This window comes from Lynx rufus, unplaced genomic scaffold (genome assembly GCF_022079265.1).
Source record: "Lynx rufus isolate CCGP_SWC_20201006 ecotype Redwood Valley unplaced genomic scaffold, mLynRuf1.p SCAF_10, whole genome shotgun sequence".
NCBI lineage: Eukaryota > Metazoa > Chordata > Mammalia > Carnivora > Felidae > Lynx > Lynx rufus.
Genome location: NW_025814824.1, coordinates 10,698,334 through 10,711,718, shown reverse-complemented (window position 1 = coordinate 10,711,718; position 13,385 = coordinate 10,698,334). Strand labels below are relative to the sequence as shown.

Genomic DNA, 13,385 nt, shown 5'->3' with positions numbered 1-13,385 from the left:
CTGCCATGCTAGAATGTCACAATGAAGTGGCTTTTCTTTCCCCTGAGTCATCTTCCCGAATGAAGGTTCCTCCAACAGAAATCGTCAACTTAATGGTGATTTCCCTTTACCTTAAAAAAAAAACAAACAAAAAAAACAAACTATTTCATAGAAAGGTAATGGGACATTTCAGCAAGATTCATTCCTGGCAAGGCAGGGAAGTGATTTATCATCGAACAACTCTCAGCCCGGGGTAGCTTTAAAAAAACTTGTCTTACACGCAAGGCTATAGGACTGTTGATTGTGTTATTTCAGACAACCAAAAATTAAGACCAAGTGCATTTTGACCTTTTGTTTCTCTTGCCTTTACTTACATAACTACCCATTTCGAAAACTCCACAGGCTGATACAAGGGGTTGTTCAACTTTGAGCAGTATTTCACGGCCCCGAGTTATTTAAATCCAATCAACTATAAGTTTGCTGTTTTGCGAGAGATTAAGAACTTGGCCACCAGCCTAAGTGGAGCCCATTCTGCTTGGAGTTAACATGCCTGCCTGCCTTTCACGGGTGTGTGTGTGTATAAATAGCGTGCTCGGAGTTGCAAAAAAAAAAAAAAAATGCGTTGTATCATAAAATACTACTCTTCTTTTATACGTAAATCATTAAAAATAGGGGCGCCTGGGTGGCTCAGTCAGTTAAGCGTCCGACTTCAGCTCAGGTCACGATCTCATGGTCCATGGGTTCGAGCCCCGTGTCGGGCTCTGGGCTGATGGCTCGGAGCCTGGAGCCTGCTTCCGATTCTGTGTCTCCCTCTCTCTCTGCCCCTCCCCCGTTCATGCTCTGTCTCTCTCTGTCTCAAAAATAAATAATAAAAAAAAAGTTAAAAAAATTAAAAATAATCATGGATTTTTTTTTTATATGAAAACGTACTAGATGGATTTGGGGCAAAGCATTACTGCCGTGATAGTGTGCCCCGCCTCCCCCCCCTTAGGGTTAACCGAATATGGTGTAAGAGGTGCTGGGTAACTAGGGGCACGTGGGTGTCGTCCCTGTGTTTGGCACTGTAGTCTGTGTGTCGGAGACAATATGAGAGATGACAAGGTGGCCAGAGGTGGTTTCGGCTCTGAGGGGCCTTGTGGTCTTTTGGGGAGGACAGTTGATACAGAGGATCTATCCTGTCTTTAAGCGAGGTAGGTGTTTCTGAGAAGGGAAAAGCTTGCTGGGGGAGGCCAAGAAGGCTTAACGGAAGGTTCTGAGCCCCGGCTGCACTTCAGAATCTCTAGGATTAGAACCCAGGACCTTTAGAAACGCCTGTGACCAGACCCACTCGAGAACAATTAAATCAGAATCGCTAAGGGTCGGAGCCCAGGTATCGGTGTTTTAAAGTGCCCTGGGATTTTAACATGTGATCCAGGTGGAGGATTGTTTAAAGAACCTACCAAGGTAGAAGGATTCCAGACGGGAGGAAAAAAACATTAAGAACGGTAGTTTCTTCTATTGTCTTGCTTGCTCTGAATTTCAGGAAGTGTGATAGGTAAGGACCACTTGCTACCCCAATGGATGTATCCTTAGGTAAATAAAGTGGTTTCTGTCATAAATCTGATCAAAGGAGAGAAAGGGTGTGTTTGGTGTGTATGTGTGTGGTTTTATTGGATTTTTGTTTTGGGGGGTTGTTTTAATTTTTTCAATGTTTACTTATTTTTGAGAGACAGAGAGACAGAGCATGAGCAGGGGAGGGGCAGAGAGAGAAGCAGACACAGAATCTGAAACAGGCTCCAGGCTCTGAGCTGTGGGCACAGAGCCTGATGCGTGGCTCGAACTCATGAACCGTGAGATCGTGACCTGAGCTGAAATCTCTCAACTGACTGAGCCTCCCAGGCGCCCCTGGATTTTTGGTTTTTAACTCTAAATGTAAATGTTCGCTGTGATGATGTGTGTCCCTCTCTCTCTGCCCCTACCCCGTTCACACTCTGTCTCTCCCTGTCTCTCAAAAACGAATAAATGTTAAAAATTAAAAAAAAATAAAAAAAGAGTGAAATACAAGAAAAGAAAGGGTTGGGATCTCTGCCCTAAGGTAGAAAGGAGGATTTGAGACACTGTACATGCTTAATAACCTTAACCTACATTTTCATAGAGGGAAAAATTCTGTTTTTAAAAACGAGAATAGAAAAGGTTTGAAGTGAAATGGAACGAATCAGCTGGAATGTAAGGGTTTTTGCTGAAGAAAAGGATGTAAAAAGCCACATCCTAAACACCATGGTTACAGGACATGTTTGTGTGTAACATTTAGGTAAAAAAAAAAAAAAGAAAAAATCTCGTACCTTAGAAAGCATTCATTTTTGTAATGTGTTTAAGCTAATTCGCAGTAAAGCAACGTTTTTCTTTCACTACCAAAGATAACATAAATGTTAGTCACTTGATAAATATGGTTCTTTAAAATTTAAAAAGGTTTTTTATTTTTATTTTTTATTTTAGCGAGCACATGAGTGGAAAAAAGGAGCAAAGAGAGAGAAGGAGACAGAGAGAGAGAGAGACGGGGGGGCAGTGGATGAGCTCATCTGAGAGTGAATGTAGATTGAGGAAAAAAAAAAAGGTGTTTTAGGACTGAACTCTGGAACACTACGTTGTAGGAGAGGAACCTAGAAAAAGTGATGTCCTAAAGGTAGGGTAACCAACCATCCCAATTTGTCCAGGACTGAGGGGTTTCCTGGTACACGGAATTTCAGAGACTGGGGCACCCTTGGCCATTTGGTCACCCTGCATCTGAATAAAGTGTTGCAAAAAGGAGGGAGTGGTTAACTGTATCCCATGTAGTAGATAAACCAGGACTGGGCCATGACCGTTGAATTTGGCAACATGGAGGTCTTGGGTGACTTTGACAAGACGTCTTTCTTGAACAACCAGGTATATTTGAGGACCAGCCTCCATAGGGGTAAACACACAGGAGGAAGTGTGTTTACCTGGAGATGCCATGCCTCTCCCCCGACCCCCAGCCTCACACAGAGCAGTGTAAAGTCCCCTCAGTACTGTAACAAAGGACCCAGGACCTTTGTGACTACCTGCGTGATTTGGGGCAAGTCTTTCGACCTCTCTGTTTTTCAAATACCCTGAATTGTGAAATATTGTCCAGATCTGTTATTTTAATCTGCTGTCAGTGTGCTGTCTGCATACGACACTGTGCTAGGAGCTACACAGATGAATTTTAAACAGATACAGTTTTGGTGCTATAGGAATTTTTAGTTTCACAACGAATTGAATCCGGTTCATGTCAGGAGAACCAGCCTTTGATGTGCTTTGTGGGACAAGGAAAAGCTCCAACTCCCTTCATTAAAAAATTAATACCTGGCTGTGAATAATTGAAACTTTTAGGGTATTTATAATCTTTTTGTGTGTATCTAGTCTTCCGCTGATGAGGCCTCTGGGAAGAGTAGCTAAAAAGAAAGGCTGCACAAGTCTTCACTGCAGAGATGTGGCACGTTGCTTCAGGGCAGTGACTTTGTCCCCTCACCCTAGTACTGGACCACTGTAGACCCCAGTGAGTACTTGCTGAATGAATGGAAGTAGATGTTACCCATCCAGGTTTAGTCAGAGCAGCGGAACCAGGAACAGAGATGTATATGTATGGATATTAAGGAATTGGTTGCAGAGAATTGGCTTACCCACTGGTGGTGGCTCGCTAAGCAAGTCCACACCTGCAGTCAGGAAGACAAGATCACAAGCAAGCTGGGACTCCCTGGACAGGAGCTGAAGCCTGGAGTCCCTGAACTGGGAGAAGGCTGTCTGCCGATGAAGTTGGCATCCACCCAGTTAAGTCAGGACACCCATGGGAAGCCTCCCTTTTGAGTGACTTAAGGTCAACTGAGTTGTGTTTGTGTGTATGTGGTGATCGCCTTATAATAAGACCTACTCTTGGGATTAAGACTTCAGAGAGTTTGGAAAATCAATCTCTTTTGGTTCCTGGTTAGTATATTATTACTATAATTTGCAAGGGGAACAACTTCCATGGAGGCCTCCTTGGAGGCCCCCAGCAGTAGTTGGGGTCTCTACCCACTTGCGAATACTGAGACTAGTTTACATCACATTAGGAATGAACAGCCTCCTCCCTTGTTAGTTTCAGTGTAGAAAGACTAGAGAAGGTTGGTTATCAAATACCAGCTTCTCTGTAGTGCTCGAACCGTACTCAGTATCACACAGCTGACGTTTACGATCTGTTTGTCCTGGAATGTATTCGGACCTCGAGAGTTTGACTTTATGATCAATCGCGTATATCGATTACACTTGGCATATCGCCACCCAGCTAGTGCCCAGCGATGGTATGCGTTCTTTACTGTGGCTCCCCTCTTCAAAGGTAGCATTCTTTATCTGTGACAATGTGGCAGGCTTCACCATCTCACGGTTGACGAGAGATCCGTGCAGAGATGCTTGAGATTAGCTACCTGTCCTCTTCCCTACCTACCCCTACCACCCGGCTCAGTGACTCGCGTTCAGCGGACACTAGCAAATCATGGCTGAAGGAGGGAGCCAGCCATCCTTTTCATCCAGGGTCTTGGCCACCCTGGTTTGTAGGCCAGCTTTTGCATCATTTGGATTTCAGGGTCGTGACGAGCAGAACACTTGGTCTGGACCTGAATTTGTATTCTCTCTGGCGATCTCACACAAATACCATTTCTCCCTGGAAGCTTCTACTTAGTTATTAATGCTAGTGTGACAATGCTTCCAGTTGTGCTCCAGTGAAATTTTTAAGGTGTACGTTTAAAGCGCTTCCTCGGCTTGAGGCATTGATATTCTCCATAATAAATCTACCGTTAGGATTATTTTAATTAGTTAATTACTTTATGTTATTACGTGGAGCAGCTGGTCTCGTGAGAAACACAGAGTGGAACTTGGGGTGTAGTGGTGAGTGTAGTTTTTCACACTCTTCTAAACACACTATTGCCTTCTGTTTTCATTATTTCTGGAAGTGCAGATTGCCTCAAATGCTTGCGAGAGAAAACCCAACGATTGTGGGTAAGAACGTGAGCCTGCCAAGGTTTGACTTCCCGAGGGCCTACTTCTCAGCTGTGTAACCACGGGAAAATTGTTAAATCTCTAGCCTCCGGTGTCCTCCTCTGTAAAATGGGTTTAATACGAATATATCCCTTTTAGACTTTACTGAGGATTAAATGACATAGTGTGTATAATGACCTGGCCAATTTCTTGGCACGTAGTAAGTGCTTAGTGATGATTAGCTCAGTGGGTCTCCGCTGTCCAACAATAAGTCTGCAAAGAAAAGGATTTTCTTCGTTTCAGTCCCTGGCTCTGAGCTCTCTGTCCTGGGTGTGGTCAGGGTGGGAAAATCCACCTCCTCCTCTGGGGCTGGTCTTATGCAAATCTGCATAGATGATGCCTGTCGTTTCCCCTGGCAGAGGTGAGTGGGGTCCTTTTTGCAAACGTTGTCTCCACCTGGCTCCTGCACAGTCTGATCGCCAGCTCCCTGAGCCCCTGCTGGCCCCTGTCTCTTCATTTTGAGAGGCCCCCTGTAAGGACCGTGCTCATCCCCTTAGCTGACCTCTGGGTCCCTGGTCAGAACCAAGAAACTTCCCAGCCCTCTGTCATATCACGTGGGAGCCATGTAGAACTGGGGGTGCCTTTGCTCTCTCCTACCAAAGTGTGTGGACCCTCTGCCTTCTCGTCAGCCCCCCTTTGTCCCTGCAGCAAGTTAAGTCAGCCACCGTCAGAGAAGAAGGAGGGCATATGTGCGCTCGGTTCTTAGCTTTGTCCTCCGTCCCCAACGCGTCACTCAGTCACTCCCGTCTCCCCCACCAGCAGGGACAGCAAGGGTGGGAGGAGACCCGGCAAGCCGCACTGACCTTCTCGGATGTTATGTGCTTTTGCCCCTTCAGGAGCCTTTTGTCCCTCCCCTCCAACTTGGAGCCCTCATGTCTGGTGCACTGTATGGTTTGGTAGGGGGAGAGGGGGGCGGGGGTGAAAAACCGTTTTGTTAGCATTTCCTTGGATCTGGTCTTGTTTTCACATCCCGGCAGTCGGAGTCAAGAATCCGGAGTGTTTGTTTTATTGGTCCATGGGGTGGATGGTTGGGGATGGTTGGGTCGGGGTGGGGGGGGGGCGGTACAGAGGTTGAGAGCAGGAGCAGTAGCTCCTTGGGCTGATGATTCCAGACAGCCTGCCATCAATTTGAATACCAATGGGTGCTGCTATTGTAATTCTTCCAGAATGCCACTCAATCTGATTCTTTTACTTCCTCAAGGCAATGGTTCCTGTTTTGGAACTTTACAGACAAGAAAAAAAATATTTGCCTCGTTGCCAAGTTTTTATTTTATCAACTATAGAAAATTCTGTTTGGAATTGCCAACTACTTCTGTCATTTCTTTTGTCCCCTCCCTCCCCCGCTGTGCAAGGATATAGTTGAGCAAAACAAGAGAGTCCTTTAAAAGGGAGTACATTTAGGCCTGGGAAACCTCAGCCAGTTGCCCTTAGTTTACTTATTTAACTGCAGTCCAGTGACAATGTCTTCCTGACCGGCACGAGTCAGTCCAGAAGCATCTGGAAATCGCTGCCTTGGAGAGTTTCTGCCCCCAAGTCTGGTTCACTGAGAGCTGTGATTATGTATGAAGCGCTTTCAAGAACCAACATATAGGATGAAGCAGGCCAGAGGAAACACTGTGCCTAAGTACTCAAACAGAACGAGTGTTGACTTTGCCTGAATTTCTGGAAAACTGCCCCCATTCGCCGCTTCGCTGTATTTGGGTAAACATGGCCTCAGAGAGCCTTTTGCAGGAGAAATTATAAAATTCAGCAAAGCCTCGTGATCTCATTTTGGATCTCCTCAGGATTCCTCATCAAGATGCAATTAAGCAGAGAAAAAATTCTGCCTTGGGGTGTGATTTGGGTGCCTCGCCGTGTTCTGACTTGACTTTTCTGTGCTGCGTCTCCTTCCCTTTTTCCGTATCACTGCTGCTGTGCTGGGCAGCTCCTCAGAGTTGTGCACGAAGAGCCGAGCACTTGCTGGGTGGAGAGGGCAGGCAGGACCGTCGCCTGGGCGCTTTGCCTGGAAGCCTTGTGGGAACCCCCTTCTCTCTCTCTCTCTCTCTCTCTCTCTCTCTCTCTCTCTCTCTCCCCAGCCTCAGTTTTATGACCCGGTGGAGCCGGTGGACTTCGAAGGGCTTCTGATGACACATCTGAACAGCCTGGATGTGAAGCTGGCCCAGGAGCTGGGAGACTTCACCGAGGACGACTTGGATGTGGCGTTCACGCCAAAGGAATGTCGCACTTTGCAGCCCTCTTTGCCGGAGGAAGGGTAAATGGGCTTCCTAAAACGTAGATGTGATTGTGATGTCATGACCGGTATGGGTAACGGGGGGGACGGGGGGAGATGCCTCAATTCTGGACTTCTTGGAAAACTAAAGTTACTCAGATCCGCTGAGATGTGCGGAATGACAACGTGGTACTCCCGCCTGTGAGAGTTTTTACCCTGGTTTGACCAGAGGCTTCGAAAAGGCATGTGGGGACCAAGCCAGTGAAGGGGAAGCGGTAGGACGATATGCGAGGCCCAGGGGGAGGCGAAGGTGGAGGCGAAGGGGACCGCCTGGGTGGCAGCTCAGTGACCTTGGGCGGCTTACGTGAGCTCAGGGAGCCTGGGTTCCTCCATTTGTAAAAACGTCAAGTTTTTCAGTAATAATCGGTGGAATGATTCCCAAGCATTATCGTTTCCACCTACGAGACCGGATCAAGTCACAAATACATTCCACCCACGTCTATTGAGCATCCACTATGTGCTGGGCACAGCCATCAGTAGATGAACAGGGCAAAGTTCCTACCTTGGAAGAAAGTTTTGCCAAGTGGGGAAACAGTGGGGGAAGCTCTGTAGAGTGAATGCGTGAATAGCCGGTTAGAGTTTGAGCTTCTGTCGTGGGTTAGTCTGTGTGTTTCCAGATGCAGGCATTAGCCTTGGTAGCAACAGAATTCTCTCCACATGAAACGCTTGTTATTTCCATGGTATAAAAAGCAATGCCTCCTTAGAGGCTTAGGATGAGCTTTTAGTTGCATTTATCTTCACAAACAAAATTAAGGTTCACATCTCTCCTGGACATTTTCAACCTTGTCATCTTCCCCAAAAAATGCCCCCAAAAGGAGATCATGCAACACAGCCCCTGCTCCCACTGCTGTGGGATCTTCTGCTTCTATTTTGGATTTTCTTTCGTCAGTTGAAGGATGTTGGGTGACATTCCCATGAGCCCTTGCTTTCCTGTTCAGAGAGTTCTTATTCACAAAGGAGAGCTTACACCATGCTCCTCTCAGACATTTCAGAAATACTCGCCGGGAAACAAACACTGGGAAACATTTCCCCCCATTGCCAGCCCATTTATTCAGGTGTAACTTTAATATAGGTAAGGTCTCTCTCTTTTTTGTTGTTTTTACGTTCGACAGAGAATCATTTCGTATTATGTCTTTGTCTAAAATTTATGGTGACTTAATTATTTTCACATGAGGTAAGAATCTTGGAAAATCCCGATTAAGACACTTACAGTAGATTTAGAGATAGGCTTTTTTATTATTTAAATTGTGATGAAGGAGGCAGTTTTTTTGTTTTGTTTTGTTTTTAACTTAGCCTCAGTGATTCGGTAGAATACTGCCTTGTGACCAGAATTGTTAGCTCACACTGTCTGTCTGATGACATGGAAACAACTTCTGCTCTTCTAATCATGGCCAAAAAGCCTGCCGTGGTGATCAAAACCCAGGAAGGCATCGTCGTCATCACCAGAGTAAAGACTAGCTGACCCCATGTGCACCCAGAACTTGAGGTTGAACTCTGATAGTGTGGTCCTTGGAAGCCTGCACCCCACAGGTGAACGGCTTGGGGTTAAGTCCCTGCCCTTCTGCTTGCTTCGGGACTTTGAGCAAGATCCTTATCATCCCCTTCTTCTGCGAAATGAGAATAATATTGCATGCCTACGCCCTGCGGGGCTGATTGAGGATTAACTGAATTAATACGTATAAATTGGTTACATCAGTACCTAGCATAGAATAAGTAGGTCAGAAGTGTCAACTGTATGAGTCTTATCATGTGCCTGATGCCTTCCTGAGCACTCCCATACTGACCTAATTTCATCCCCTGCCTCTAAAGGAGACATTCCTCTATTAACAGTGCTCTAAGATGAGGACACTAAGGCCCACAAAGGTGGGGGGACTGACCCGAGGTAGCTAATAAGGGACGGGGCTAGGATTTGGGCAGTCAGCATTTAGTATGTAGTCCTTAGACCCATTTATCTCTAGTACCAAAACATTTAGGAAAAACAGCAAAAAAGCCTCTGAAACGCTGGGAGGGTCTTTCCCATGACGCACTGTTGCACGGGTATGAAAAGAATTAATAGTCACCGACCAAAGTCATGTCAGCTCCGCAAAGGATAAGACAACTGTTCGTGGCTTTCCCGAGGGGAAACATGCATGTTCTAACAAGGTTACACATGAGCAAAACATAGGCCCAAATTACCCCCGTGAGAAATTGGTATTTATGCTTCTTTCTCTTGTTTCGTATGTGATTATAGCTGGTTCTGCCTCCCTGGTGTTGGAATGCCTTTAAGGGATAGGTACAGTTTAACACGATTCCCTATAATAAGGACAGCCCACAAAGCATCAAATGCCAACATGTTTGTCTCATCAAAGTGAAAATGCTGTTGCCTGGGGAATATTTCAGACACTTGATGAATGGGTAGGGATGCCCCCGGCACTCTCCCTTGATACAGATTTGACATCGTGCTGCTCTCCTTGGTTATGATAAGGGACTGTTTTGCTGTATCTCTCCAGTAATAACATGATTTTGTTTCATTCCCCACCTCATTAGGGTTGAACTGGACCCTCACGTCAGGGACTGTGTTCAGACCTATATTCGGGAGTGGCTAATCGTGAACCAAAAGTAAGTTCGTTTTTCTTTTCTCTTGACATATATGCTTGCTTCATATCGTGAGCTTGTAACACTGCATTTTAATCGGGGCGCCTGGGTGGCTCAGTCGGTTAAGTGCCCAACTTCGGCTCAGGTCTGATCTCACTGTTCCTGAGTTCGAGCCCCGCATCGGGCTCTGTGCTGATAGCTCAGAGCCTGGAGCCTGCTTCACATTCTGTGTCTCCCTCACTCTCTCTCTCTCTGTGACCCTCTCCTGCTCACTCTCTCTCTCTCTCTCTCTCTCAAAAGTAAATAAACATTAAAAAAAATTTTTTTTAACTGCATTTTAATTGAATTTTGCCAATGCAGCTTTGGGTTTACAGGAAAACCGAATAGAAAATACTGGGTGTTCTCATATGCCACACCCTAACAGTTCCCCTTATCAGTAACATCTTGGGGTTTTGGGGGGTTGGTTTGTTTGGTTTTTTGTTTGTTTGTTGCACGTGTGCCCAAATGCCCATTACAAATACATTTGGGCAAGGAAGCGAATTTGCAAATTCAAAATTCGTGAATTATGAATGCAGATGGACTGTATCTTGTCCCCTGTTCAAACACCTGCTAAGGCTCCGTACTATCTACTGCATAAAATAGCAATTCCGCCTGCTTGCCTTTCAGGAGCTTTAATAATCTGGCCCAGTGTATGTATTGAAACTTATTGCCTTTACTTGTCAGATGCACTTCCTTTCTTCAGGGCCCGGCACCCTCTTCCTCAATCCCTCCAGGGAACTCAGTCCTACCTCCACACCTCGGCCCTTGCTGTTTCCCCCTGGATGTGTCCTCCCACCTTTCCCCTATCTGTCAAATCCCACCTGTGGAGTAAAAGCCAGGACAAATGTCTTTTTTCTGTATGCAGCCTCGTCTGGCTGATTCAGTCTTTCTTGGATGGACCTTACTTAAGTGATAACGTTTGTTATAACTGATGAGCCCATAGTGATTCATTATTTTTTTTTAAATTTGTTTTGAGAGAGAGAGAGAGAGAGAGAGAGAGAGCGAGCATGAGCAGGTGAGGGGCAGAGAGAGAGGGAGACAGAGAATCCCAAGCAGGCTCTGCATTGTCAGGACAGAGCCTGACGCAGGGCTCAAACCCACGAACCGTGAGATCATGACCTGAGCCGAAGTCAAGAGTCGGACGCTTAATCCACTGAGCCACCCAGGTGCCCCAGTGATACATTATTATTAACTAAAGTCCACAGGTTACATTAGGGCTTACCTTCTGTGTTGTACATCCTACAAGCTTTGACAGATGTGTAATGCCATGTATCTCCCATTGCGGTATCACACAGGGTAGTTTCACTGCCCTAAAATTTTCCTATGAAGCCTCGTTCATCTCTCCCTGGCAACTACTTACCCTCCTACTGACTCCATAGTTTTGTCTTCTTCCTTCATGTCTTTTTGTGATTTGAGAGCTCGTCGCTGTTTTTGCCGAATAACGTTCCACTGTGTGGACTTACCAAGTTTGTGTGGCCATTCACCTATTGAAGGAGAGTTTACATTTAAAATATAAAGAACAGGGCCTCTTTGTTTTGTTTCCATTCTGATGAATTCTTAAGGGGAGAAAAAGAAATGAATTGAAACTTGGCCTCACATTGAAAGGTAACATTTAAATTTGTGACCATGAAATAGATTACTTGCTAGGTTTCCAGTCAAAAGGGTCCTTCTCTCCTGGGTTAATCAAATGTGCTACAATATTGTTTGGGCTTTTTGCCCGTATGTCACTGGCCTAGACAGTATGCTTCCATGAGAAACATGTACAGACCCCAAAATCCTCAACCTGTATGTGGGTATGTGTTGGGGAGCAGGGCGGGCAGTGTCTGAAGATTGAGGGCACATCCCATTAGAGAAAAACATCAGATGTGGTGCCTGGGTGGCTCAGTCCATTAAGCATCCGACTTCAGCTCAGGTCATGATCTCACAGTTGGTGAGTTTGAGCTCTGCATCGGGCTCTGTGCTGACAGCTCAGAGCCTGGAGCCTGTTTCAGATTCTGTCTCCCTCTCTCTGCCCCTCGGCCACTTGTACTCTGTCTCTCTCTGAAATAAATAAACGCTAAAAAAAAAAAAAAAAAGAAAGAAAGAAAAGAAAAGAAAAAGGAAAAAAAAATCAGAGAGCCTTTACCAAGATTTATAGTTTGAAATTCTGCTATCCTCACTGACTCTCTTACACACTAGTAAGAATTACTGCTCTATGGGATAAACCAAAAAAGACGTTGGGGGTTGGGTCTTATCCGGCTCTTGGAAGTGTGCCATTGAATTTGTGCTGCTGTTTTCTTGGAGCAGTGTCAGTAAGCATGCTATTTTCAATAGCTGAGCAAGAGAAAGCATCGCTTATAAAAAGTAATTAAGAGAAAGTGAGATGCTAATCCATCATGTGTTCTAATTTCCAACATGAATGGAAAACGAAGTTTGTCAGGCAGTCAAGTAAGATTATGCTTTGTTGGTAATAAATAAAAAAATTCAGAACAAGTTGTTCTCAAGCTTTTAAATGTTATAATTAGATATACTTTCTGGATATTAAGGTTCTAAAAACGTCTGAGAAGGAACAATAAATAGAAAGGTCCATTTTACTACATTTGGTTTTTATTTTCTCCTTGGGACACTGTACTGTTTCATTCCTCATGGCAACTCCCATTGGGGTACTCTTTCTTTTTTTCTCTATCTTGCACAAACTTAAAAAAAGGACTCTTTCAGAATACTCATTTTAGAAATTTTAGAGATTATAGGGAAACCAAAAGAGAAAAAAATCACTCAGTTTCACTATAGACACAAAACTGCCATTAACATTTGATGCATAACCTTTGAATCGTATTTCCTTATGTATATATTTATATAAAAACTAATATTTTGTAGCATGATGCTTTTTCAGTCTTTATAGTAAATGGTGACTATCTCTCTTTGCTATTAAACATTCTTCCTCAACCCAATTTTTAATGGGTGCATGATATATTTATATCGAAATTCATTTAACCAATTTTGATGTGTACATGATTCCCTGTTTTTCAGTGTTATACCCCAGCATAGTAACATCCCTCTACAAAGCTATGATTTTTTTCCCCTTCAGAATAAATCCCCATAAGAGGAATTTCTATGTCTACGTTAAGTACAAATTTAAAGATTTGGGAATAATACGTCAGAAAGATTATTAACAACTATGCATGAATCCTAAGAATATTGGATGTTATCTTTTAATAAATTTCCAAGTTACTTGTAAAGAGACAGTACTTTGTTTGCATTTTTTAAATTATGAAATTGGGCATACGTTTTCTATACATTTGTTGGACATTTGTTATTTTTCCTTCGTGTCTTGCTTATTTATAAAATTTGTGCACCTTTATTAACGTATTTGGGCTCATCTCTAGGATTACCTTTATTTGCTAGGGATATTAACCCTTTGTCATATAGTACAAATTCCTTACCCAGTGTGTTCTTTGTCTTTCAAAATTGCTTATAATTTTATAACACTCAGAATTAT

At 44.3% G+C, this 13,385-nt stretch overlaps 1 protein-coding gene across 6 annotated transcripts in view; it reads left to right on the top strand.

Moving 5' to 3' along the window:
- Positions 1-13,385, top strand: part of DOCK8 (dedicator of cytokinesis 8) — a 232,989-nt gene that overhangs the window by 53,193 nt on the left and 166,411 nt on the right. For 5 of the 6 annotated variants that reach the window (XR_006966110.1, XM_047101620.1, XM_047101599.1 and 2 more), the window contains 2 exons: positions 7,101-7,276; positions 9,821-9,892. Coding sequence is in view for 5 of the 6 variants with exons in the window: in XM_047101620.1 (XP_046957576.1) it covers positions 7,101-7,276; positions 9,821-9,892 (248 nt within the window). In the remaining variant the exon portion in view is untranslated. Of the gene's footprint in view, positions 1-827; positions 1,170-7,100; positions 7,277-9,820; positions 9,893-13,385 lie in introns of those variants that run through there. The other variant, XM_047101637.1, reaches the window with a different exon arrangement.